This window comes from Tupaia chinensis, unplaced genomic scaffold, assembly GCF_000334495.1.
Source record: "Tupaia chinensis unplaced genomic scaffold, TupChi_1.0 Scaffold000228_1, whole genome shotgun sequence".
Lineage (NCBI taxonomy): Eukaryota > Metazoa > Chordata > Mammalia > Scandentia > Tupaiidae > Tupaia > Tupaia belangeri.
In genome coordinates this window covers 2,628,464-2,655,164 of record NW_006159703.1, presented here as the reverse complement: position 1 = coordinate 2,655,164, position 26,701 = coordinate 2,628,464, and the positions used below count along the sequence as shown (strand labels likewise).

Genomic DNA, 26,701 nt, shown 5'->3' with positions numbered 1-26,701 from the left:
AGAAAAAGTTCAGCAAATCATCTCAGAATTGACCAATGGACCGAGAAAGATAACATTATGTTGACACAATTTTAAAGGTCTATGACATTGGACACGGTGATGTCAACATACAGTATGAGACTTGTAAAATTCCCTGCTACTACTTTTCAGAAAGACCTACACCATTCTCCTTATCACTGTTTGAGGTATGTTTGTGTCTCTCCAGAGGACACGGCAAAGAAGCAAGTTTAGAAAGGCAGGTGACTGGGCATGGCTGAATCTTCACATTGCAGGTAGTCTATTTTTCCTTTTCTTCTTTTATATCTTCCTTTGAGGTTTTTTGTTTTGTTTTGTTTTGCTTTGTTTTTTTGAGTTGAGGGAGGAAAACAAGACTAAATATTAATTAATTTGAAACATGGGTTGTAACTTAGTCCTACTTTGTGAATCTAATCTAGTGTTTCACAATTAAAATTTGAAGGCCTGACCCTTTCTCAAGAATTCATTTTATTCTGTCCTCAAAACATGACCCCACTTGTTTCTTTTTTTTCTTTTTTCTTCTTTTAAAGAGGAGTTTTTGCTGTAGAACTCATGCATTGGCCAAAAATACAGACACAGAAATCACCCCCCAGGGGTGATGATGGTCACACGACAATCTCTTCTCCTTCATCCTCCTCTTGGGATCTTGGGCACCTACGCACATGCACCTGGAGTAAATTTAAGCCACTGGATCCAGGATTTGAACCACAGTTGACTACATGGGAGTCCAGCCATGGAACCATTACGCCATCTGCTGGTTACTCCACTTGTTTCTTTCTTTTTTATTTTTATTTTTTAAAAAGTGAAATACATCTATTTTATACAATATTTTATTTGAAAAAAAAAAGTTTCTTTTCTAGAATACACTTTCACATTAGAGATTCCCATAGTGGGAAAAATAACGTATTTCTTATAATTTTACATTTGTGGGCAGATTATTTTAGGACAAGTATAATGTATTTAAGCATTACATTTGGGTTCAGAATTAGTAAAACTTTGACACATCTACAGAGTGGACCTCTTCCCTAAATGAACTTCTCTTTATTCAGAAGCTAAGATTTTCTTCCTAGTATGGAAAAATTCTTCACATGTAGTATTAACATTCCCTCATTTTAAAGTTTCCCTAGGATATGTAACCATCAGTAGCAGATACAACCAGAGGAGAAGGGGAAGTTGTCAAAAATTAAACATTTGTGTAATTTCTAGCCGTCTTTCCTCATGACTGAATAGTCTTTCCCTTGGTCTACTATTCCCACTTTCCTACCTTTTCCACTATTCCCAGGACAAATGTAGAACTTTGATCATGTATTGATAGTAATAAAGCTGAATTTTCTTCAAGAGACTGATCAATTAAATAGCAAAGCTCTTATATAAGGTTTAATTATACTGTGAGTCTTATGAGAAGTGTGGAGGCAACCCCATTAACTCACCAGATACAAAACTTGGTCTCAGAATTTCTGGATACCTTTCAAACCTTCTCGTCAATAATTCAATTCTGAAAATAACCATATGATTAGGAGAAGAGCCCTGTCTACCAATGAACTTATCTGTTAGTTCCTCCTTCTTGTGACCCGAATAGCATGACAGAGCAAGGCAAAGAGGTACACGATCGATTCTTAAGGTATTACATCAAAAAGGTCAGAGCTTCCACAGCATGGCAACAGCTTTGCAGATGCCCACGTCATGGTAGTTGAAATAACAAAGCCCGGCAGAGGTTAGAGCTGAGAGTGCCAAAAGGCCTGCCTTTGGCTGCCTTGGCAGCTTTCTGTGATGCATCGCCATGAACATAGTCAGTAACAACTTGTCTAAGGCCCCAGTGACTATGGAGAGTGAGGGCTGCAGCCAGGGAGTAGTCCTCACAGAACAAGAATTCAGATAAGCAACTGGAAGCAGGCCTAGGAGCAAAACACTGACAAGCCTCTCACTAGTCCAGTGGAGAGATGGCAGCCTTGGAACCAGAGTGGTAGTTTGGTGACAGGTGAATGTGCTGGACTCTGTGTGCTCTACACTATCCTGGGGTAGGCTGGTCCTGGAGAAATGAGGAGACCCAAGTTGGTCCCATCACTGGGATTCACAAGAATAGGACTCAGCCTCCTTGGGCATTGCGGAGGACACAGCCTGCAGAGAAGCGCCATCTCATTCCTCAGGGCTCCACCACTTGTTCCTTTCTATCATCAGTGCTAAGTGGAACACAGTTGTAATACTAATGTATTTTTACTCTTCTTGGTATCGCTGGATGTTTGAGAAAGAAAATGCGGGTGTCTGAGGCAAGAGAAGTGAGGGCTGTGCGGTTTAACACTCAGAACTTTGTACCTGGGAGCAACATGCAGGACGTGCTGCCTTAGGGCTCTCAGTGCCCATGTGGTCATGAGTAAAGGTGGACGTTTGGGTGCCTTTCTGTGTGTTCCACGGCTCCCTCATGCACTGGTCCCGCCTTGTGCACTCATCCCGGTTGCCATGCTGGCGTAATTAAGCAGTCCCAATGCTACTGCCCCAGTTTCTAGTTTGTGGGTAGAGAGAGCTGCCCTCACCCGTGCCAGCCCCTCAGCATGTTCCCTAGTTAAATCATGCATATGCTAATGAAGTGTGAAAATCAGCCAAATAACAATCTTTCTAATCACTTAGGGTCCCAAGAGCAAAGGGCTTTTTTTCCCCCTGTTCTCTTAATTTTGGGGTGGTAGTTACAATTTTCAAGCCAATCGGAAGCGCAATTCTCTGGTGTTTCTCCTCTCCTAGTTCTCTTCCACTGAAATGAGAATAATTGGCATTTTCACTTCTACCTCAAGTGAGAAGAGTCCTCGGGAAAACCAGTGACCCACTGTGCCCTTTCATTTGCATCTGGGGTTGGATAATCCCTAGTTTTACATTCATACACAGAGCAGTCCCAAAGGGCAATTAACTAGACTACATTATTTCCTGCCCCCTGGAGAGCTAGTGTTTGAGAACATCCCCCCAGAGATGGTACATGTCAAGGCCCTTGTGTTGTGATTACACTTTACCTTGGCATTTCAGTCAACATCCCTGTGTTTTACCAGTCCACCCATTATCCCTGCAGGCTTAGCAATGCTCTCTCTTCCTGATCTGGTGCTTGCCTGCCTCTGACGATATACTCCACCTCTTCCCCATCACTTACCCTTCTACCATACATCACATAACCTTCTACCATACATACAGCACAGTTGGGCCATTTCTGTATAATCTTTCCCTCTTCTTGGAATGCTTTATCCACAGATCATCTTTTTTTTTTTTAAAGGTTTGCATTTTTAAAAAAGAATTAATTGTATTTATTCATTCATTCATTTTTAATTTGACAGAGAGAGATACACAGAGAAAGTGAGAAAGCAAACCCCCAGGTCCAGGGCTTGAACTATGGCCAGCCATGTGTGAATGACCAGTGCCCTTATCACCATGGCACCTGCTGATCCCTCCACAGATCTTCTTAAGGGTGGCCTTTTTCCATTCTTCAGGCTCAGATCAATCGTCACTATTCAGAGAGGCCAAATGTTGAATTGTATACATTATTATCTTAGATCACCTTCTCCTTGTTCCCTTCAAAGCCCCCATCACTAATATCCCATACCTTAGACGCATTATTCCCCCTTTAAAGGCAGGTGTTTGAGTTTGGATAATGCTTTGTCCGCCAAAGGTTCATATTGTTTTTTGTTGTTGTTGTTATTGTTGTTCGTTTGTTTGTTTTTAATTTAGATGTCCCCTAAAATTTCATGGTTTGGGACTTGATTGTATTATAAGGGCATTATGTGAAAACTTAATTACTTCATTGTGTACTAGGGTGGGGCCTTCAAGCATAATAATGTCTTTACAGCAGAGTGTCTATGATTTGAGTTCTGGTGAGATATGTAGGTAGAAAAAATAAGACCAGAATGAGACACACAAACTTATGAATAGTTGCTCTGCTCAAAATCCTGCCTTCCACCATGTCATAACTTTACCAGAAGCTGGACCCTGGATCTCCAAGCCATGAGCTGAATAAACCCGTATTTCTGTATAAAATCACCCTTTCTGAGGTATTTCTGTTAGCAATGTAGTAAGGAACTAAAACAGCCAGGGAGTTTGACTGTCTTGTTCGCAAGGTCACCAGGGCCCGGCATGTGCCTGGTACGTAGTAAATGTTCAGTAAGTGTTTTTATAAATCAAGTTTTCTGTTAGTTCCTTTAAGCAGTTTTCATGTTGGAGTGTAAGGTTTTATTTCTCTGGCTGCTTCACCCCAGACTGCTTCTCCCAGGTAGAGACTTTGTCATGTCCATAAACACTTTTCCGTGTCAAGCATGCATGATACTGTTAAAAGAAGAAACTTCCTAACACTTTAATTTAGTGGAGTTTAATTAAGCGAATTTTAATGTGATTCAAATCGGGCAATTTTCCGGGCTGACTTCAGAGCAACTCCTGGTAACGTCGTGGTCACACAGTATTTAAGTTCGGGAAAGGAAAAGTGACATGTGATGTATAAAAACGAAAGCGAAAGAATGAGGTAGAAAAATAGTTGATTGGTTACATTCTGAAATCTGCCTGGATTAACACAGTTTAACAGACAGGATGCCTTTGATTGACTGAAGCCTAGCTGTTATGATTGGTTGTAACCTAGCAACCAGCCAAAAAAGCAGCCCTCTAAATGAGGCCACAGTTTGCTTATGGAAGCCAAAGCAGGAGTAGGGAGGCTTTTCTGATATTCTTTAACAATAGTTATACTGTTAATACTGTGTTATATGATTCCAAAATAATTGATGATAGTGAATTAAAAAAAAAAAAATTACCAGAGGGCGTTTTCGTTTGCCAGAGAGAGAGAAAGAGGGAGAAACAGGAAAGCACCCTCAAAGACCACAATCCCTTCTATATTTCTCCTCTCTTTCGGGATTTTGGGCATGCACACACACACCCAGTGTGGTTTTTTTTTTTTTGGAGAGTTTTTGCTATAGGGCACGTGGGCTTGCCAGACAGACAGAGACAGAGAAACAGAAAGGGAGAAATCACCCCCCAGGGGGGATGGCCATGCCGCAATCCCTTCTCCTCCATTCTCCTCTTGGGACCATGGTCACGTACACATACATGCCTGACGTGAGTTTTAAGCCACTGGGTCTGGGACTCAAACTGCAGTCCACTACATGGGAGTCCAGAGACAGAAGAAACTTCCTAACACTTTAATTTAGTGGAGTTTAATTAAGCGAATTTTAATGTGATTCAAATCGGGCAATTTTCCGGGCTGACTTCAGAGCAACTCCTGGTAACGTCGTGGTCACACAGTATTTAAGTTCGGGAAAGGAAAAGTGACATGTGATGTATAAAAACGAAAGCGAAAGAATGAGGTAGAAAAATAGTTGATTGGTTACATTCTGAAATCTGCCTGGATTAACACAGTTTAACAGGCAGGATGCCTTTGATTGACTGAAGCCTAGCTGTTATGATTGGTTGTAACCTAGCAACCAGCCAAAAAAGCAGCCCTCTAAATGAGGCCACAGTTTGCTTATGGAAACCAAAGCAGGAGTAGGGAGGCTTTTCTGATATTCTTTAACAATAGTTATACTGTTAATACTGTGTTATATGATTCCAAAATAATTGATGATAGTGAATTAAAAAAAAAAAAATTACCAGAGGGCGTTTTCGTTTGCCAGAGAGAGAGAAAGAGGGAGAAACAGGAAAGCACCCTCAAAGACCACAATCCCTTCTATATTTCTCCTCTCTTTCGGGATTTTGGGCATGCACACACACACCCAGTGTGGTTTTTTTTTTTTTGGAGAGTTTTTGCTATAGGGCACGTGGGCTTGCCAGACAGACAGAGACAGAGAAACAGAAAGGGAGAAATCACCCCCCAGGGGGGATGGCCATGCCGCAATCCCTTCTCCTCCATTCTCCTCTTGGGACCATGGTCACGTACACATACATGCCTGACATGAGTTTTAAGCCACTGGGTCTGGGACTCAAACTGCAGTCCACTACATGGGAGTCCAGAGACATAGCCATTACACTAACTGCTGGTCCTGCCCAATGTGTTTTTAAAGCCACCAGTCTGAGGTGCAAGCTGTGCTGTCAGCCATGTGTGATCTAGCTGCCTTGCCCATCACACCCTTGGCTGGCCCAATGATAGTGCATATTTTACTGAAAATGTATTGAGAGACCAGACAGAGTTATGTCACACACTCCACCTCTTGCTCTCTTACATTTCTTGCCCTTTTGACTCCCAAATTTCAGCTCTTTTCTCCCTCTTTTTGACCACTCAGAAATCCTCCCCTCCCCCTCCTTTTTCCAGACAAAATCAGCTGTTGCCCTCAGATTCCACCCTACACAGCAAAACAAGAGCCTCATGGAGATCTGAACAGTGGCTAGCTTTTGTTCCTCAAGCACACTCTGTAGGGACTTGAGTTCCTTCCAACATATTTGAATGAATAAATCACTGCATGGATGTTATCTTGGTCCCAACTGATCTGAGCTTTTCTTTCATTTTATTCATTTATTCAACAAATATTTATTAATGTTTGTGCCAGGTGCTGGAGATACAACAGTGAGCAAGATTGACTTGCTGATGTTAGGTCTCTGGGCAAAATCCGAGGGCTGTAAGAATGCAGAGGGTTGTATAAGTCAAAACCCCAAAGCACGGAGGCTTGCTTCTGTTGTTGGGGGGATCTCATTGTGAACCAAAGAATTGTCTTGAATGAGTACCCTTCACCGTAGATTTTTAAATGTTCTTCCAAAGTACCTAATGGTAGATAGGTAGGTGGTTGAACTCAACCCCAACCTCCTTGCTTTGGAAAGCAAACTCCCCCTCTTTTTAAACCAACATCTACTAAGAAAAATAGAGTTGGTGAGTGTGGAATTTGCTATGATTTCTAAAATTTGAGCAGAGAAGGTGAAGTTAAACAGTATTTTTCAAATTCTGAAAGGACTTTTTTCCTTTAAGATAAAAATATAGCTAGACTCTATGGAAGCCAGTATGTAGCTAACCTCTATGAGAAAACCAGAGGCAAGTTCAGGTATGCTAACACACTGTTCTGGAGGGAAGGAAAGATGGATTCTCATCACCAGCTGGAAAGGCAGGCTTATGACCAAGCTGTTCAGTTTGGACTTTGTCTCTCAGAGTAGAGATGGAAATGACAACTTGCCTCTCCACTCCTTCCACAGCAGATAGAAGAGAGAGAAAGAAAGGTAAAGGCCAAATATGTTTTGTTGAAGCAGCATGTCAAGGTTTGAGCCTAAAGAAAGAAAATTCAGGGTTTTGAAATTGGTATCCCATAAGCTGAATTTTGTCTACGGGCGGCTTTTGGTCAGCCAGTACATTTGGCCCTCAGTAGTTAAATATTTTTCCAAATGAGTTGCCAACACTTACAAATCAGGTGCTTTCATTTATGCAAAAAATCATATTTCCAAGACTAGCAGATGGTGCAATGGTTACATTGCTGAACTCCCACGTAGTTGACCGCAGTTTGATTCCCAGACCCAGAGGTTTAGAACTCATGCTGGGTGCATGAGTATACATGCCCAAAGTCCTGAGAAAAGAATGGAGGAGAAGGGACTGTGGTGTGGCCATCCCCCTAGGGGGTGATTTCTTGCTTTCTGTCTCTCTAGCAAGTGCACATGCCCTGTAGCAAAAATCTCTCTGGAAAAAAATATCCATATTTCAATCTTTAAAATTTTGTCTGATTTGGGGGACCAGCAGGTGGCATGTTGGTTAAGGGCACTAGACTCCCACATGGCCAACCATAGTTCGTAATCCTGGACCCGGTGGACTATTCAGGATTGTCCTGGGACATGAACCCAGGACCCTTCTATAGCATTACTATCACACCACCTCCTGACTCCACGAACAATGTTTTCATATCAATATGACAGTCATTCTGGAGAACTAAGATCGAAATAAAAAGAAATTGTGTTAATATATTTGTCAATTTGAACTAGCACTTTTAATAGTAATTTTGATACCGTTCCTCAAGCACACTCTGTAGGGACTTGAGTTCCTTCCAACATATTTGAATGAATAAATCACTGCATGGATGTTATCTTGGTCCCAACTGATCTGAGCTTTTCTTTCATTTTATTCATTTATTCAACAAATATTTATTAATGTTTGTGCCAGGTGCTGGAGATACAACAGTGAGCAAGATTGACTTGCTGATGTTAGGTCTCTGGGCAAAATCCGAGGGCTGTAAGAATGCAGAGGGTTGTATAAGTCAAAACCCCAAAGCACGGAGGCTTGCTTCTGTTGTTGGGGGGATCTCATTGTGAACCAAAGAATTGTCTTGAATGAGTACCCTTCACCGTAGATTTTTAAATGTTCTTCCAAAGTACCTAATGGTAGATAGGTAGGTGGTTGAACTCAACCCCAACCTCCTTGCTTTGGAAAGCAAACTCCCCCTCTTTTTAAACCAACATCTACTAAGAAAAATAGAGTTGGTGAGTGTGGAATTTGCTATGATTTCTAAAATTTGAGCAGAGAAGGTGAAGTTAAACAGTATTTTTCAAATTCTGAAAGGACTTTTTTCCTTTAAGATAAAAATATAGCTAGACTCTATGGAAGCCAGTATGTAGCTAACCTCTATGAGAAAACCAGAGGCAAGTTCAGGTATGCTAACACACTGTTCTGGAGGGAAGGAAAGATGGATTCTCATCACCAGCTGGAAAGGCAGGCTTATGACCAAGCTGTTCAGTTTGGACTTTGTCTCTCAGAGTAGAGATGGAAATGACAACTTGCCTCTCCACTCCTTCCACAGCAGATAGAAGAGAGAGAAAGAAAGGTAAAGGCCAAATATGTTTTGTTGAAGCAGCATGTCAAGGTTTGAGCCTAAAGAAAGAAAATTCAGGGTTTTGAAATTGGTATCCCATAAGCTGAATTTTGTCTACGGGCGGCTTTTGGTCAGCCAGTACATTTGGCCCTCAGTAGTTAAATATTTTTCCAAATGAGTTGCCAACACTTACAAATCAGGTGCTTTCATTTATGCAAAAAATCATATTTCCAAGACTAGCAGATGGTGCAATGGTTACATTGCTGAACTCCCACGTAGTTGACCGCAGTTTGATTCCCAGACCCAGAGGTTTAGAACTCATGCTGGGTGCATGAGTATACATGCCCAAAGTCCTGAGAAAAGAATGGAGGAGAAGGGACTGTGGTGTGGCCATCCCCCTAGGGGGTGATTTCTTGCTTTCTGTCTCTCTAGCAAGTGCACATGCCCTGTAGCAAAAATCTCTCTGGAAAAAAATATCCATATTTCAATCTTTAAAATTTTGTCTGATTTGGGGGACCAGCAGGTGGCATGTTGGTTAAGGGCACTAGACTCCCACATGGCCAACCATAGTTCGTAATCCTGGACCCGGTGGACTATTCAGGATTGTCCTGGGACATGAACCCAGGACCCTTCTATAGCATTACTATCACACCACCTCCTGACTCCACGAACAATGTTTTCATATCAATATGACAGTCATTCTGGAGAACTAAGATCGAAATAAAAAGAAATTGTGTTAATATATTTGTCAATTTGAACTAGCACTTTTAATAGTAATTTTGATACCAGCATGTAGATTGTATATATTTAATATTCTAATTCTAATTGACATCAGTTCTGATTTGCTATTACCAAAAGTTAGGATATTTACTAAAGATGAGAGCACGATAAATAAGAATATAGTAGAAAGAAATATCTAATATTCCCAAGGAGTGTTGTCTTGAATCAACTTTCCCACTAGTATTACAAGTACTAATGTATTTCTTAACTAAAATAGGTCTAGGTCAACCCCAGAGTAGAGTGGTTTAGTGCTGTGCAGAGGAAGCTGGATCCCACATGGCCAGCCAGGATACAAGTCAGCTCTGGTGGCTTATGCGTGTATGTGCATGCCCAGGATCGCTATAGTATGTAGAACTGAAAGAAAAAGAATTGACCAGGCTATGTGGGGAGGATGGGTACTTTCTCTCCTTTTCCTTTTTCCCTCTTTCTCTCCCTTTATCTCATGGATGCACGTTCATCTAAAAAAAATTTTTTTTTCTGTTTAAAAAAAAAAGAAATTCTGACTTACTGAGACAGAAGCATAGCCTCTCTTCTCCTGCTATCTGCCGTCTACACTCTGACAAATTTTCTGCAGTGTCCTTGGGTGGAATTTGTATTACTGATTAAAGTCTTCGCTCCTCAGAGGCTTTGTTTCCAGGAAGTTCACAGAAACCTTCATACCTGCAAGATCCCCACAGCAGGTGCATTGTCTGTTGACAGTTGCAAAGAAAGGCACCCACCTCCAAGAAGTTCCATTTGGGTGCTTTGTGTTAATGGAGTGTATTGTTGATTTTAAAAAAAATTACAGCCTCTGACATGACTTTTTAAATAATAGAGTATTTAACATTTCTCTGAATAAAATTTGAATGGATTTGGGGAAAAATGCAAAAAAAAAAGGTAGAAATTATAACATTATTTATGCTATTTATGCAACTGAAGAGAAAAGGTCCAAAACAAGAGATGCTTATAGCACCCAAAGGTATGTATGTTCTCTGAACATTATTGTAGACATCTTTCCTTTTATCCTGCACAAATATGTTTTCAGTAAAACCAAGGCTTATACCATACTACACTGTGACTTTTGCAGAGCCTGTAATGTTTCCAACTAACATCTTTAGCCTAGCTGAATATGTGGTGTAACCTGAATCATAAACTAAACATGGGAATGAGACTATTACCATCTATGCTTCTGTAATAGAAACAGATTGTGGCTATGTCACTAAATATCTTTCAGTAGCTTATAAAGCCCATGATACAAATGTACTTTAATTCATTCAACATAGCCTCTATTCTTAGATATTTGTGCATTTTCCTTCAGTTTTTTGTTTGTTTGTTTGTTTGTTTGTTTTCTGTTTTGGTTTTTTTGAGATGTTTTTCGCTATAGGGCGTGTGCGCTCGCCAGACAGAGAGAGACATAGAGATAGAAAGCGAGAAATCACCCCCCAGGGGGGATGGTCACGCCGCAATCCCTTCTCCTCCATTCTCCTCTCGGGGTCTTGGGCACGTACGCACACGTGCCCGGCGTGAGTTTTAAGCCACTGGGTCCGGGACGCAAACCACGGTCGACTAAGTGGGAGTCCAGCGACATAGCCATTACGCTAACTGCTGGTTCCCTGTTTTCTGTTTTTTGGGTTTTGCCAGAGGACATGTGCACTAGCTGGAGAGAGACAGAGAAAGAGAGGGAAAGTGAGAAAGCACCACCCCTGTGGGGGATAGTCAGACTGCAACCCTTTCTCTTCCATTTGTCCCACCTTTTGGGATTCTGGGCAAGCATATATATGCACCTGGCATGTTTTTTAAGCTTTGGGGTCCAGGATTTGAACTACAGCCAGCTATCTGGAATCCAGCCACCTTCGCCACTAAGTTGACAGCTAGTCCTCAATATTCTTAAGAACCCTTCTTATAGCTACTGATTTTTTTAAGTGGTTGTGGAGAAATTTTCTAAAAGCAGAATTTGAATCCGAATATGACAGCAGGCTTAAGGAATTTTTTCCATAATGATAAATTAGCCTGAGATACTTTTATATCCACATCTCAATCCACACTCCCTCTTCTTCTTCTCCATCTCTGTCTCTCTCTCTCTCGCAAGTGCGCATGCACACAGACACACACCCCTCAATTAAGTTCAGGCATTTTTACATAGTGAAATAACCAAGGAGAGTTCAGAAACCAGAGTAGTCAGCATACATGAAACATAGATGGAAAAACTATGGATCCACTCTAAAAAATAAATAAATAAATAACTGGGCAAAGAAGAAAATGAATATTGGGTATTGAGGCATTAAGTCTGAAGGATATCATGTTCTCTGCTATGGTATGATTTCTGCAAGGAGGGAGACCAAAAAAAGCTAATAACAGGAGTAAGCAGCCATCAATAAGTATTACTGAATTGCCATAAGCCATCTCTTTGGACTTTGTAGTTTAAGAATTGGTGGACATGCCATAGGGGTAGCTACTTGATGGGAACTTTTGGATCCTGGCCTACCTGGATTAATATAGAACCTGAGATATTCTAAATGAAAAGAGGAGTCAGGATGGTATCTTTACTTTGATTTGAAGCAAGAGTGTTAAATTCCTCAATATCTATAGGAGAGTTCTGGTTTTACTATGGCAGCAGTTGGTGAAGAATACTGATTGATTCAAAATTCATTTCATTCACAGGATTGTCTCTCTCCTTTTATTTGAATTCTTTATTCCAGTTGTAATATCCTCAAATTACCTGTTTTTGGAAAGTATTACATTAGGACAATTCTGATTCTGTGGGATGTCATGATAGGTTAAAGGAACATTTTTCCTCTGGTAGTGATTAAATGAGATACACTTTTATTTTTCTTGCTGTAGGGCACATGTACTCACTGGAGAGAGACAGGAAAAGATAAAAGTGAGAAATCACCTCCTGGGGGGAGGTTAACTATGCTGCAATCACTTCTCCTCCATTCTCCTCTCAGGATTTTAGGCGCACCTAAAATCATGCATGTACACCCAGCATGATTTTCTTTTCTTTTTCCCCTCCATTAAAAAATTCAATATATTTTATACATTCGATCACTGTATATCATTACAACATGCAAAATAAATTTTCCTAGCATTAATACACTGTCTTAGTACAGTAAACAATACACACTTTATCGTCAATAGATAATTTTCCATTTTTGTGTCCCTCAAATGTTTTCCTTCCTTTCAGCCTCCCCTATTTCCCACTCTCCTACCACATTGTCTCTAATATCCACATTGTTCTCCATGCTTTTGTATCTTTCAATCTTTCAGTTTCCCCCATAGACTACAGACATTCAATAATTGAGTAGGGACATACAATGCCTTTCTTTCATAGTTTGGCTTTCTTCGCTTAGCAGTAAATCTTCCAATTTGACTACTTTCTATCAAAGTCAGGGTCTTATTTTTTATGGCTGAGTAGTATTTCATAGAGTATATGGGCCACTCTTTTTCAATCCATTCATTTGTGAACATTTGGGTTAGATCCATGTCTTAGCAATTGTGAATAATGCCACAATAAACATGCTTGTGCAAGTGGTTTTCTGACTGAGTGTTTGCCTATCCTTTGGGTAGATACCCAGGAGTGGAATTGCTGGCTCATATGGTAGCTCTATTTGTAAGTCTTTGAGGAACCTCCACACTGTTTTTCACAGTGACTATACTAATTTACATTGCTACCAATAGTGTATGGGAGTTCTCTTTTCACCACAGTCTCACCAGCATTTATCATTTTTAATTTTTTTTTCATCTTAGCCATTCTGACTAGGGTTAGGTGGTATCTCATTGTGGCTTTGATTTGCACCTCCCTTATGATTAGGGATGTCGAGCATTTTTTCATATGTGTTTTGGCTGCTTGTATTTCTTCCTTAGAAGGCCATCTGTTAGACTCATTTCCCCATTTTTAACTGAGTTGCTTATTATGTGTTTTTTTTCAGGTAAGCTGCTTGAGTTCCCCATATATTCTGGTTATCACTCGTCAGTGTGATTTTCAGGTTGCCAGGTCTGGGACTCAAACCACACAGTTGGTCTTGTGAGATCCAGTTGCCTTACCTCCAAGCCACCTACTGGCCCAATATATATACTTTTTTGTCTAGAACTGTTGTCTTATTTTTCAGCTCATCTCTCATATATTCTGTTTTCATACAAAATGCTTTATCTGGGGATATTATATGGAGCCAGGCATGCAGATAAGATCTGAAATGCTTGCTTGAGCATCACAGTTTTTCAACTATCTAGATATTTTGTCTTCATGGAAACAAATCTAGATGGTCAAGCAACCACACCAATATGAATAGTAGATATCAGATAGGCAAATGGAGTTCCTAAGCTGTCTTCTTCAAGGCTGTCACTCAGTAGATACACTTTCACATCAATTTATAATAAGTTGAGATTCATGAGAGAGGTAGGATAACACAGTGGCCAAGAACAAAGATTCCGCCTTAGACCTGGGTTGATCGACTCACGCTACATTTGCTAATTGTCTTTGTAATTTGAGGGCTGGTTTATTTAGTGTGTCTGTTTTAGTTTTCCTGCTTGTAATATGGGGAGAATAATATGTGTATGATGATGGTTTATGTGTGATTGAAGTAATTATACTGAAGAGGTTAGTACAGCCCAGAGTAAATAATAAGTGTTTTGTCAATAGTGTTAATAGCTCTTAATGATCATATCTAGGCTGTGGATGAATATTGGAAGGAAGGTGGCTTGCTTTGGCAAGAAGACTATTTCCTCATGAAGCCATAGATAGTTCCATCTCCAGGGCTATTCAACCAACATATGTGATGCCTTAACTATTTTAGAATGAGGTGAGATAAGAATGAATGAATGAATGAACGAACCAACCAAGTTGACACCAAAAATGTGCTACAATGTTCTAAGTGTTATTTGAAGTAGATCCTGAAGAACATGCAAAAGAATAAAATTTTAATGGAGCAGTATTGAGGAAGAATGTCTAGCTAAAGAGAAAGCTAACAGCAAAAGGCATAGTGACTAATTCTTTTTTATGTTAGATGTTAAAATGGTGTTCCAGACTCAATTCTGACTTTTGCTATGGGACAGTCAACCTTTAAAGTCTGAACCAGTACTTTCTGTCACATCCTCTGCATTCCTGATACCCTAGAGCCTGGCAGGAGACATTCAGCAAACATTAGTTCTCAATTTTAGGAAGAAGGAGATGTTCATTTTCAATCGAATCTATTGTTGTTTTTCTGACTGAATCTATTGTTGTTTTTCTGACTACATATACCTTTTCCATAATTCACAATGTAACATAGTTCATAATCGATTCATTTGATTTATGCATTTAAGATATTTATTAAACACATACTATTTCTCAGATATTGAGGCACTGATACCAGGGATAATTAAGAGTTTTGTTTTCCCCCATAGCGCTACAAAATGTTGAGAACATGATAGGTCCAAATAAATCATAGCTCCATATTAAAGGAATAAATGTTTCAGTGTAGCAGAGAAAAATCTACCCCCATATTACATCGTACCTTGTGATTTTATGTTTCTAAAAACAATTAGATTGAGCTACTCTGAAATTAAAAAAAAAAGTAAAACTACCTTATTTAGTGTCCAGACTCTAATGCTAACAAAAACAAAAATGTATTTCCTCTAGCTCAGAAGCAGACTTTACCTTCATCCCTACCTTTGTCTGTAATGCATATTATTTATCCAAGAAATTACACTGTTTATTCTGGGCATTGGACTGAACAGCAGGAGGGAGGCACACACCTACCTTATGCAGGGCCTGTAATGTTTCTAGCATCTGAAAATCTTCATTTTAGTCTAGCTAATTATGCAGGAACCTGGGCCATAAATTAAACCTGGGGATGAGACTATGACCAAGCACACATCTATAATGTTTATGAGCTATAAGGTCATTGCAGAAAACAGCAAGGAACATAGTTGTAATAGACTGTTGGCCTCTAAGGAAATTATTAATTAAATTTTATCTTCTCTTCGGCATGCTTCAGTGGCACCACTATGAGACTGTAGACCTGGGGAAACTACACCTCAGTAATAACCAGCCTTATCATCCGGCCGGCAGTCATTTAATACACTCCTTTGTCTGACACCAATCATGAACTGCAGTGTGGGATGTCAAGGTTTCTGCAAATGCCAATAGCACGCCTCACTGTACATCAGGCCCAGGGTTCAGATCTCATGATAGGAAATCCATGAGTCAACCACTAGCAGAGTAATCCATTTTCTAGAAACAAGGTGGGTACAATCCCTTTTCTAGCCCTCAGCCCCTTAAGTCTTCTATGTTATCTCCAAAAGAGCTAAAATCACTCTCAAAGGACCAATGTGAACAGACGCAAGTGTCACTGTGTTGACACCATCCAGAGTGCTATTTTTGAGTCTTTGGCTTACTGTACAGACTTGACTAGGAAAAGCAGAGCTGAAATGTCATTTCTAGCTACTTTTTTTTTTTTTTGAAAGATTTCCCAGATGGGTTGGCTCAGCCCACGAATCAAATGGCATCTTTGTGGTTGTTGGTCCTGACTGCTTGCTGTGTCAGCCAGCTGTGTTCCTCTACACCACACTGGATGCCCCACACTGAATGTGTTCTGATCAGTTGGCAGCCGTTCCGAAGACCCACAAAGCAGACTGGAGTCCAGCTCTGTTTTTCCATAGATAGGTGGCCTTGCCCCACTAATGGGGATTTAAGCATCATCTTTTCAGGCAAGACAGCAGGTAGAGACTATAAGGCACAGATGTGTTTGATTAGATTTTGAGTTTTCCAGATTGTTATTTAAACGTGCCTTCTGTGGCCCAGCTATGGATCCTGATGACTGTGCCATTTGTCCCTGCTTTATAAGTTTGAGCTGCTGAGCCATCTCCTCTCCTGACAGTCTCCTTTGTTATACGAAAGTCATGATATGGGAAGTCTAGAAAGAGTGAGAATTCAACTCAAAAAATAGGAACCAAATACCTCAGAGGGATGATGCTGTGGACCAGCAGTAAGACCAAGAATGAAGATGCACTCCCTAGGAGGACAGGAAATCAGGAAGTGACAACACTGACAATAGCCATGATGATTTTCACTCAAATTGCCTTCGAGTAGGCTGCGTATTCACAATTGGCAGCATGTGTGGGAGTCATGTCCACATCTTTATCATGGTTTTCTTTATCATGTTGTATCCCTGGATATTCTCCTCAGAAACATTCTAGTGGAGACCATTAGGATCAGGAACACTTTCTTTTCTTTCTTTCTTTTTTTTTTGAAGAATTATTTAACTTCATTTTATTTTATTTTAAATTTTGACTGGAGAGGAACAGAGAGTGAAAGAGAGAGAGAGAAAGTGAGAAGGCAAGACGCCAGGTCCAGGACTTGAACCATGGTCAGCCATGTAGGAGTCCAATGCTCTTAACCCCCACACCACCTGCTGGCCTCAGGAACGCTTTATTTTCTATATTACAATTTTATTAACAACACATTCTAGAATTTTAGAAATTAAGGCAATCTGCTTTATGAAAACTGATAAGCTCTATGGAGATTTCAGCCAGGAGATTTATAATAGAGAATATATTCGGATGAGACTTTATCAAACCAGGATAGTAAATTGTTATCAGGAAAGCTAGAACACAATAGTGTGCCATTGTCTCAGGAAAAAAGGAAATTGCTTAACCTTGAGAAAGTGTATGGCTGTGTAAGACCTTCACAGAAGCTTAGATTTTTTTTCTATTTTTTTTCCTTTCACCATAGGGTGCATGTGCTAGACAGAGAGAGAGAGAGAGATCATCTCCTAGGGGGAAGGTCATACAACAATCCCTTCTCCTCCATTTCCCTTGGGATTTTGGGGAGAGAGGGAGAGAGGGATGACAACCACCACCACCACCACCACCACCCCTCCCCTGCATGTTTTTCAGGCCACAGCATACAGAACTGGAACTGTGGAGTCAGCCATGGGGGATCTAGCACCTTAATTACCATACTGCCTGCTATCCTGAAGCTTAGAGTCTTAAAAAGTGGAAGGCATTTTTGGAACCTCATCTTGTCCAGGATCCTGCCATTTCTTGAAATTTCTTGCAGGATCTCCCTACTGGATGATCATTCAATTTTTCAAGAGCATCCTAAGTGCTGGGGAGTTCACAACTTCATAGTAGTGCTTTCCATTTTGGGACATTTATATATTGTGTTTTAGTTAATATATTTAAACAGAACTGATACAGACAATTTAATGAATTGGATTTTGTCTATTCTAACTTTATTAGCCAAAGTTATATTTGAATTCTAGTATATAAAGATCCCTTTTTCTTTCTCACTTAGCCATAGAAAAATTGAGAGCTGATGGGGAAGGCCAAAAGAAAAAAAACTGTAGATATTGCATCTAATAGCATTGTGCTACCAACAAATGACAGTAAGAATACCAATAGACCTTTTTATTTACCTTTTTAGAAAATATAAAATTTCCTATTTATTTTATTTATTTATTTTTGCTGTAGGGTATGTGCAATCCCCAGAGAGAGAAAGTGAGAAATCACTCCCCCAGTGGGTATGGCCATGCCACAGTTCTCCGGTCTCCTCTCAGGATTTTGGATACGCGTGCATACACACACAAGCACACACACACATGCCCAGTGTGATTTTCAAGCTGCTGAGTCTGAGACCACAGTTAGCCATGTGAGATCCAGCCACCTTAACCTCCACACCACCTGCTGACCCAAAAGGTTTGCCTTTTTAACCATTATTTTTAAGTTTCTTTCTTCCAAGAGTGAGAAGGGCAAAGAGATAGGCATCCCTACTAGGGTCTCTCCTACTGTAACCCACCCCAGCTTTATCCTGCCACAGATCATGGGCATGCATGTGCCCAATGTATTCAGGGAGTCTCCTGATAGGAACCCAGGCCTCTCCCATGTGGGTCAGCCTCAGAGAACATTGTGTTATAACTACACCACCATCTAACCCCTGACCACGTGTCAGTGTACAATTCAGTGGCATCAGTCACACTCACAGTGCTTTGCATCTATCACCACTATTCAGAAAATTTCATGATCTAAAATAGAAACATTCCCCATCTCGCTCTCTCCTTGGTCCCTGGTAACCTCTAATATACCCATCTCTCTGAATCTGCCTGTTCTAGATATTTCATGCGAACAGAACCATACAGTTACTGTCCTTTCGTTCCTGACTTTATTCACTTAGAAAGTTTTGTGTTTTGTTTTTTTCCAGAAGGAAGGTGTGCTTGACAGAGAGGGAGAAGAGAGAAAACAGCCCCCCCTCCCTCCCACCCCTCCACAGAGCATAGTCATGCCGCAATCCCTTCCACATTTTTCCATTCTTTTCGGTGATTTTGGACATGCATGCACATGCATCCCTGTGTTTCTGTAGCCATTGTGTCTGGGACTTGAACTGTGTCCATGTGGGAACTGGCTGCATCATCCACCAGGCCACGGAGCAGGCCCGACAATGTTTTGCTTACATGTTGTAGCATATATTGGAACTTTATCTCTTTTTATGTCAGAAGAGTATTCTATTGTGTATATATCACTTTTTTAACCCATTTATCTTCTGATAGATACTGTCTTGTTTCACTTTTGGTTACTGTGAATAATGCTGCATGGACATGTGTAAATAAATACCTACTTGAATTCATATTGTAATTCTTAGGGGTTTATACTTAGTAGTAAAGTTGCTGATCCCTATGTTTAATTTTTTGAGACTCTACAAAATTGTTTTCTACAGTCTATACCATTTTACAATCCTACTAGGATTTTACTAAGATTCCAGTTTATCCACATCCTAGCCAACACTTGTTTTCTTTTTTCTTAATTATAGCCACCTTAGTAGATCTTAAGTGGCATCTCATTTTTTTTTTAAGAGAGATTTTTACTATTGGCCTCAGTGAAGAGACAGAGACAGAAAGCAAGAAATTACCCCCCTGTGGGAGGCGGGCCGCACTGCAATCTCTTATCCTCCATTCTCCTCTCTGGATTTTGGACACACGCACACATGCACACAGTATGAGTTTTAAGCTGCCAGATACAAGACTCAAACCATGGTCAACTACATGGGAGTCCAACAATGTAACTATTACACCATCTGCTGGTCCCTCATCTCATTTCTAATTGCATTTTTAGTTCAATCAGTTGATTTGTCTATAACTATTCTTATGTCAGTATAACATCATTTTGATTAATAGAGCTTTGATAGAAGTTTTGGAATCAGAAAATAGGAATCCTCTGACTCTGTTTTTTTTGTTTTGAATAGCCTCAATCCCTTGAAATTTCATGTGAGCTGTTACATTTTTACAAAAAAAAATGTGATAAGGGTTACATTGAATTTATATGTCACTTTGAGAAGATATACCACATTTAGGCAATATTATTATATTAAGAATATTAAGTCTTCCCATAACCACTGAATGTCTTCCTGTTTATTTTCGTCTTTAATTTTTTCAAGCAATGTTTTTGTAGTTTTCATTTTATAAATCTTGTACCTCCTTGGATCAATAGATTCCTAAGTATTCTTTTGAGAATTAGAAATATTCTCAGTCGTATGAGCTAAAATTTTTTGCTATGTAAAGTAAATGCTTGTGGAAAAACGTAAAAATAAATAAATGAAAGAAAAAAAAAGAAATATTCTCAGTCAAAAACTAATGTTAAATATTTTATTTTTCATGTTATTGCAAATGAATTTGCTTTTGGGGGGGAGTATTCATTGCTAATGTATAAAAATACAAGTTCTTTTGTGTTGACTTGCATTCTGAAACTTTGCCGAAGTCTATTAGCTAAAGTATATTTTTGTGAGTATATATATTCATTAGAATTTTTAGATAAAAGATTATATTATCTGCAGAGGGAGGTAGTTTTAATTCTTTCCTTTTCATTTAGATGCCTATTATTTTTCTTCCCTAATTGCGCTGGCTACAACTTTAAGTATTATGTTGCTTAGAAGTGATGAAAACTATCATCTTTGTCTAATTCCTGATCTCAGGAGAAAGGCTTTTAGTTTTTTCCATTGAGTATGATGTTAACTGTGGATTTTTATATATGGCCTTTCTCATACTAAGGAATTTTCTTCTAATTTACTGAGTGTTATTTTTATCATAAAAGTGTGTTAGGTTTTGTCATGCTTTTTCTGTATCAGTTGAGATGATTGTGTGGGTTTTTCAAATTCTATCAATATGGTATATTAATTGATTTTCATATATTGAACCACCTCTGCAATCTTGGGAGAAATCCTACTCAGAGTGTATATAATCCTTTGATATGCTGCCAAACTTGACATCCTAGTTTTAATATTCATAAGAGATATTGGTCTGTGATTTTCTTTTCTTGTCTTTGTCTGGCTTTAGTAATGCTAGCCTCATGGAGTGAATAAGGAAATGTTCCCTCTTCAATTGTTTTTAAGCATTTTTAAAAGGATTAATGTGAATCTCCAAAAGTTTGGTACAAATCACCAATGAAGACATCTCTTCTAGGCTTTTCTTGGGAAGGTTGTTGATTAGTGATTTAATCTCCCTACTTGTTTTAGGTCTATTCAGATTTTCTGTTTCTTCTTGAGTCAGTTTTGGTAATTTGTTTCTAGGGATTTGTCCAGCTCATCTAGGTTTTCTAACTCACTGGCATATAGTTCCTTGTAGTTCTTATATTGCTTTTATTTTTGAAAAGTTAGTAAAGTGTTAGTTAACTCATTTTCTTTATATCTACCATCATTAAGAAGTTTTTCCTTGATTTACCTTTTCTCCTGAAATCTTTATCCAGAAATTTTTCTAGCATTTGGTCCTAGTGCTCAGACTTTATTTTCTTTTGTTCAGTTTAAGATAAAACAACAACAAAAACGTGTTTCTGGTAATGATAAAAATAACAGCAATAATAACTACCATTTAATAAGTGATTTCCACATGCCAGGCATTACATGTAGAATAGCTTACATATGTCATCTTACTTAATTCTTATGACAACCCTCTCTTAACTTATCAGTTTTCAAAACTGAAATAACAAAAAAATTATGTTATTCACCAAGTTAAAATATCCTGAGACTCAATGAGATTTTATTTTGTTTATAGTTAGCCCAGTGCTTACAAGTGCACAGAATCCACCAATCCTACAAATTGTAGTTCCTCTCTTATTTCTCTACAAATACTAAGATATTTTATTTCCTCATCTCTTTACATCACTCATTACCAAAGGTTACCACAAGAATGTTTTGGGGTAGAACAAAGGAGAATGTGAAAGGACTAAATATTTTAGAGAAGAGATAGTCTATGTAGGTAAACTGTCACTAAGGGCTAAGAAAGACAGATTATTTGGGTAATTAAAAAAAAAAACTGGCAGCAATTAAAATGGGCCTCTATAGTTAAAATCTTTCAGAAAATGCTGGATCAATGGGAAGACAATTTGACCTTATATATATATTTTTTTATTTTGTTTATTTGAAACAAAACTTAGAAGAGATTCCCCAGACCTTAGAGTCCATGGAAACAAGTTAAAAAGGAAAGAGAAAGAAGAAAGGAATGAACTTGTCCTACCTCTGGGCTCTGTGTGACATGCAGTCCACTCACCCTTTATCCTGACAGATGACGTTCGGTGTTGTAGTTAGGCCATAATTCATTCTTTTGGTAAAAATTCCAATAAAGGAAAAAGATGCTCTCTTTTCCCCAAGTCAACCACTTAGAGAGGAATGATAGAAATGTGAGGCCATTTCCACTGCTTTAATTCAAATCTGGATCATAATAAAGCACAGTCTGAAGAGTATAAAGCCTGACTCTGCTTTGTGCAGGTATTTTGAAAGGATGAAATGAAAAGTTAAAGAAGAAAAGACACCAGCTCCCTAGAATTATATCAAACATATTAATCATGGAAGGGCCAGAGGTCCTAGAACACAAATGATCATGCACATGACGGCGGTTTTCCCTACTCTTTCGTGTTTTCCAAGTCTTTCTCCATCAGCTGGATAATACTGTTTAATCCCTTACCCTGATTTAAAATTCCATCAGAGGGAAGTAATGCATTTCTGTTCTGGAGGTTTACTATGGTAAATGCCTTACTGGATTAACTTTATCTTCACTATTACAGGGGTCTTTTAGGTGCTAACACAATTTAAAAATAAAGTAAAACAAAAACTCTTCGATTTCAAAATGCATTTTCCACATGGAACTTGTTCGTGATGTTTATTGAGTGTTATTTGACATCTGAAAAGCTGAAATCTTGTCCTTTACAGGCAGATGAGCCTTAGTAATGAAAAGGCTGGACAATCAAAACCCCTAAATGATCTGGGATTAGTCTGATATTATGCCTCAGTGACGTTTCATCCTTATTCATCTGTGTATTTTAATTTACTGATTATGAGCAAGATTGGTTGTTCTTAAACTTGTGTTGCCACAGAAACCTTTGATCACAGGAAATCTCATTTACTGATTATAAAATAATAAAGCAGATAAAGGCAGCAGTTGAGGAAGGGGTAGAAAAGCCTCCCCCTTCTTCTACGGTAATAGCCATTGAGAGGGTTCATGATTAGGCCTCCAAAGAGCAGGTCTTTGGTCCCCTTACTGGAATGCATTCCAAAAAAATGAATTCAAATGCATTCCCACAAGATGAATCCAAGCAACACTGAAAGAAGACCACAACATTACTATTCCCCCTTCAACCTCACTTCCCTCTCTAGAAGTCATCACAGTGAACAGTTTGATGGGTGTCATTCTTGATTTTCTTCCTGCATTTATAGATAAATTATTATATAGTTTTAGGATTTTTAAATATATGTTCCATGTGCATGTATGTTCCTTAAGGGCAAAGTGTATGTTCCCTATTTTATCCTCGGGGCCTATGACAATAGCTGATATACAAATAGACTTTCAAAAGTTCATGGAAAGGGGCTGGCAGGTGGCCTGGTGGTTAAGGGTGTTGGATTCCCACATGGCCAACCACGGTTCAAGTCTCAGACCTGGTAACTTGCTTTCTCACTTCCCTTCTCTCTCACTCTGTCCCTCTCTGGTCAAATAATAAATAAATAAAATAAAGTTTAAAAAATTTCATGGAAAAATGAAAGTATGAGTTTATTTGGAAGTCAAGAAAAAAATTGAAATGAATGCATAGTTTTTCATAATATGCATTTTCCACGAACTTACTGAAATGAGCGTAAATGTTTGCTGTGTTAAGGAAGGAATTTTTGCACAACTTGTTTTTTATGTTCTACAGTAGATCCTGGAATCTTGACATGTCAGCATGTGTAAAGTCTTCTTATTCTTTTTAAAAGTTGCACTGCATTTTATAACACGGGTGTTTTAGAATTTATTTAACCACTTTCCTCTAGGTGTGATTCCAGTGGTTTCCAGTTTTCTGCTGTGATAAACAGTGCTGCAATGAATGATGGTATACCTATCTCTGTGTTATGTGCATGTTCTCCCTAGGATGACTTCCCTGAAGCCAAACTTGTGGGTCAGAGGGTACATTCTGACCTCCTGTAGGTCCTTAGATTTTTTTTTTCCCTCTTCTTTTGGCAAGTGGGAATGAAGAACATTTAGCTTGGAAGTTTCTTATGGGATAGGTCAAGAGCTGTATCATGCCACTCACAGGCATTGGCCAGAACCCAGCCTCTCTTAATTGCAAGGGAGATTGGGAAATATAGATTAACTGCCCAAGAAAAAAGAAAAATAGTTTGATACATGTATAGCATGTCTGCCACAGCAAGAGAAGGTAGAAAATGTTTCTATTAGTTGTGAGCCCAGCTAAAACCTGATTCCTGTTAAGAAAGTAAAAACTGATTTCTTGAAAACAACGCCATGACATTATTGACATTTGAGTTTGCATCCCCAATATAAATGATCTCTAGGAAAATTGCCCCTGTTTGAACCATTGTACTCTTCCTAAATTTATATTTGACTGAATTTGAGCTAAATACATATATGCCTCAGGTCAATAGGCTCACGTGTAATTGACCTGAAAATGATGGACAGCACAAGATGGGTCTTTAAAAAAAAAAAAAAAAATTGTAGTACCTGTTCACAAGGGATTTATTGTGTTTAGTGATCAGAAGCTGAGACCTTATCATCTGTCTCCAGGTTGTCAAGCCACTTATCATGGCCTTTGAAATTGCTGTATTGGTGCTGAGCGATGAACAAGCATCAAAGAGGTATTTTACTGCTCATTCAGTCTTCGTGGCCACTGACGATGGCCAGACCATCAGATTAGGCTTGCTTCTAGAATTCTGGCACTGGGAGTTTTAGGTCTAAGACATAAGGATATCTTTGCATGTCCTTCTTCCTTTTTCATCTGATGTTATCTCCTATTAATCCAGCTGGAGCAAAACCTTGTTATTTTAACTTTCTACATATTTACATTTTCCTTCACACAACAGGAAAGCTGTCTGTGGCTTTTCAAAACTCTGAGAAAAAGCTCACTGGAACAAGGATGGCCCATCATGCAATAAGTAAATTCTAGTTTTGTTGAATAAGAATGCCAAGGTCCACACGGGGCCTTGTTTTCTTTGTAGAAGGTAAACAAATAGATTGCCCTCTCTAAGCCAAAGTCGATGGAGAACTACAAATCTCCCTACAACGGAGTTAATCTCATTGAGCTAGTCCTTGTCCTCCAACATGCCCTGTACTTTCCTGAATCCTGTTTTTGCTGACACCTCTTCCTGACACCAGCTCTTGTACATTCCCCCCATGCCAACTCAAGTGACACCTCCTCTGTGTTGATACCCTCAATCCACATAGCAGATTTTCTTGCTCCCTCAACCCTAACCTCTCTTGCCTTTGACATTTGTATCTAACTATAATAATACACTGTTGAAAATTTGGAAATACAGAGGCATAAAATGAGAAAAATTGCTTGCTATCACACTACTCAGCAACTTGAGCTGATATTTTAGTATGTACTTTTCCAATCTATTTTCATATATTTCTATTAAAACTAAAAGCTAGATTACATAGTTTTGTTTTGTTTTGTTTTTCATTTAACAGTATATTGTGAATTTATGTCATTAAGCACTCTTAAATTTCAGTAAGTTTTTTTTTTTACCTTATATCTAGGATAATTTTTGAATTATTCCTCTTTCTTTTATATCTAGGTTATTTCTGTCTTTGGAGGGAGGGCCAGTAAAAATACTGCTGACAAACATCCTTTTGATAAATCCGTGTGCACATCCCTAGTTATTTTCTTAGAATTAATTTTTAGAACTGGAATAACTAGGTCAAAGATAAGCACATGTGTATTTTTAAAGCCTTTGATAGTTTTTTTAAGTCTGTTTCCTCCTTGAGCGAGAGACATACACCCCAAAGGTTCTTGTCCCCACGATTCACCCTCCAGCTCCTTCCAGCCTCAGGTCATGGACATGCTTGTGCCCAGCATACTCAAGGAGGTCTACACATGGAAACTTGGAACTTTCTTACGAGGGTCAGTCTAGCAGAGTATCTCATTTTACCACCTTATCACGATCCAGCCCTCTGCCTTTGATAGGTTTTGCTGTGATTTATTATAATATTTATCAGAATCAAATAATTGTGTTTTTATATCCCATTTGTCCATAAATTCTTTGAGAATAAGAACTTGATTATGGTAGTATTTATAGTGTGTGTGTGTGTGTGTGTGTGTGTGTATATATATATATATACACACACGGACAAATGAAGGCAAATATTGGTAACATGGCTGAAGACATTTGAAGTTTAGTCATAAGCTGATACAAGTTCTATTTAAAGCATTATTTTCCGCAGCTCCAGGCCTTTGCCTGCTCAGCAAATTATGATTGGCCTGAGCTGTGACCTTAGGCCACAGTAATGATTGTTGACATAGGAAACTGTCCATACAGCACTGATGAGTCTGGTGAGAGAGTTAGACAGATAGGTTATATAGAAAGGAAATCACTACAATTTGTGATAAACATGTAGGAAACAATAGGACACTGCCCAAAACCGTGCAAAGTTTAGTGAGTTCTAGGATCACCTGGAAAGCTTGTTAATACAGATTCCTGGGCCATCCACAAAGTTTGATTCAGTAGGTCTATGGTAGGGCCTGAGAGGAACTTACCTTTCTAATAAATTCCGACAGGTTGTTGATGGTATTGTCTGGGGACTACATTTTCTAAACCACTGTGACAGGGAATAACAGATTGAGAAAAGCAAGGGGGAGAGGATTGTTGTTTTAGATATTTATGAAAGCTTTGTGTAAAGAGAGGAGACAACCCCAGATGTCCAGAAACTGGAAAGGTTTGGCTTGTTTGGGCGTTAGGAGGAAGATAGTGAGAC

General features: G+C 39.0%; 1 protein-coding gene across 7 annotated transcripts in view; it reads left to right on the top strand.

Annotated features, from left to right (window-relative positions):
- The window catches only part of PPP2R2B (protein phosphatase 2 regulatory subunit Bbeta), a 527,631-nt gene that overhangs the window by 305,416 nt on the left and 195,514 nt on the right, over positions 1–26,701 (top strand). For 3 of the 7 annotated variants that reach the window (XM_006148048.1, XM_006148046.2, XM_006148047.2), the window contains one exon: positions 24,515–24,585. The exons of the other annotated variants lie outside the window; for them this stretch is intronic. In XM_006148048.1, coding sequence (XP_006148110.1) covers positions 24,567–24,585 — 19 coding nt within the window. In that variant the 5' untranslated portion in view covers positions 24,515–24,566. The remainder of the gene's footprint in view (positions 1–24,514; positions 24,586–26,701) is intronic. 7 annotated transcript variants of the gene reach the window in all.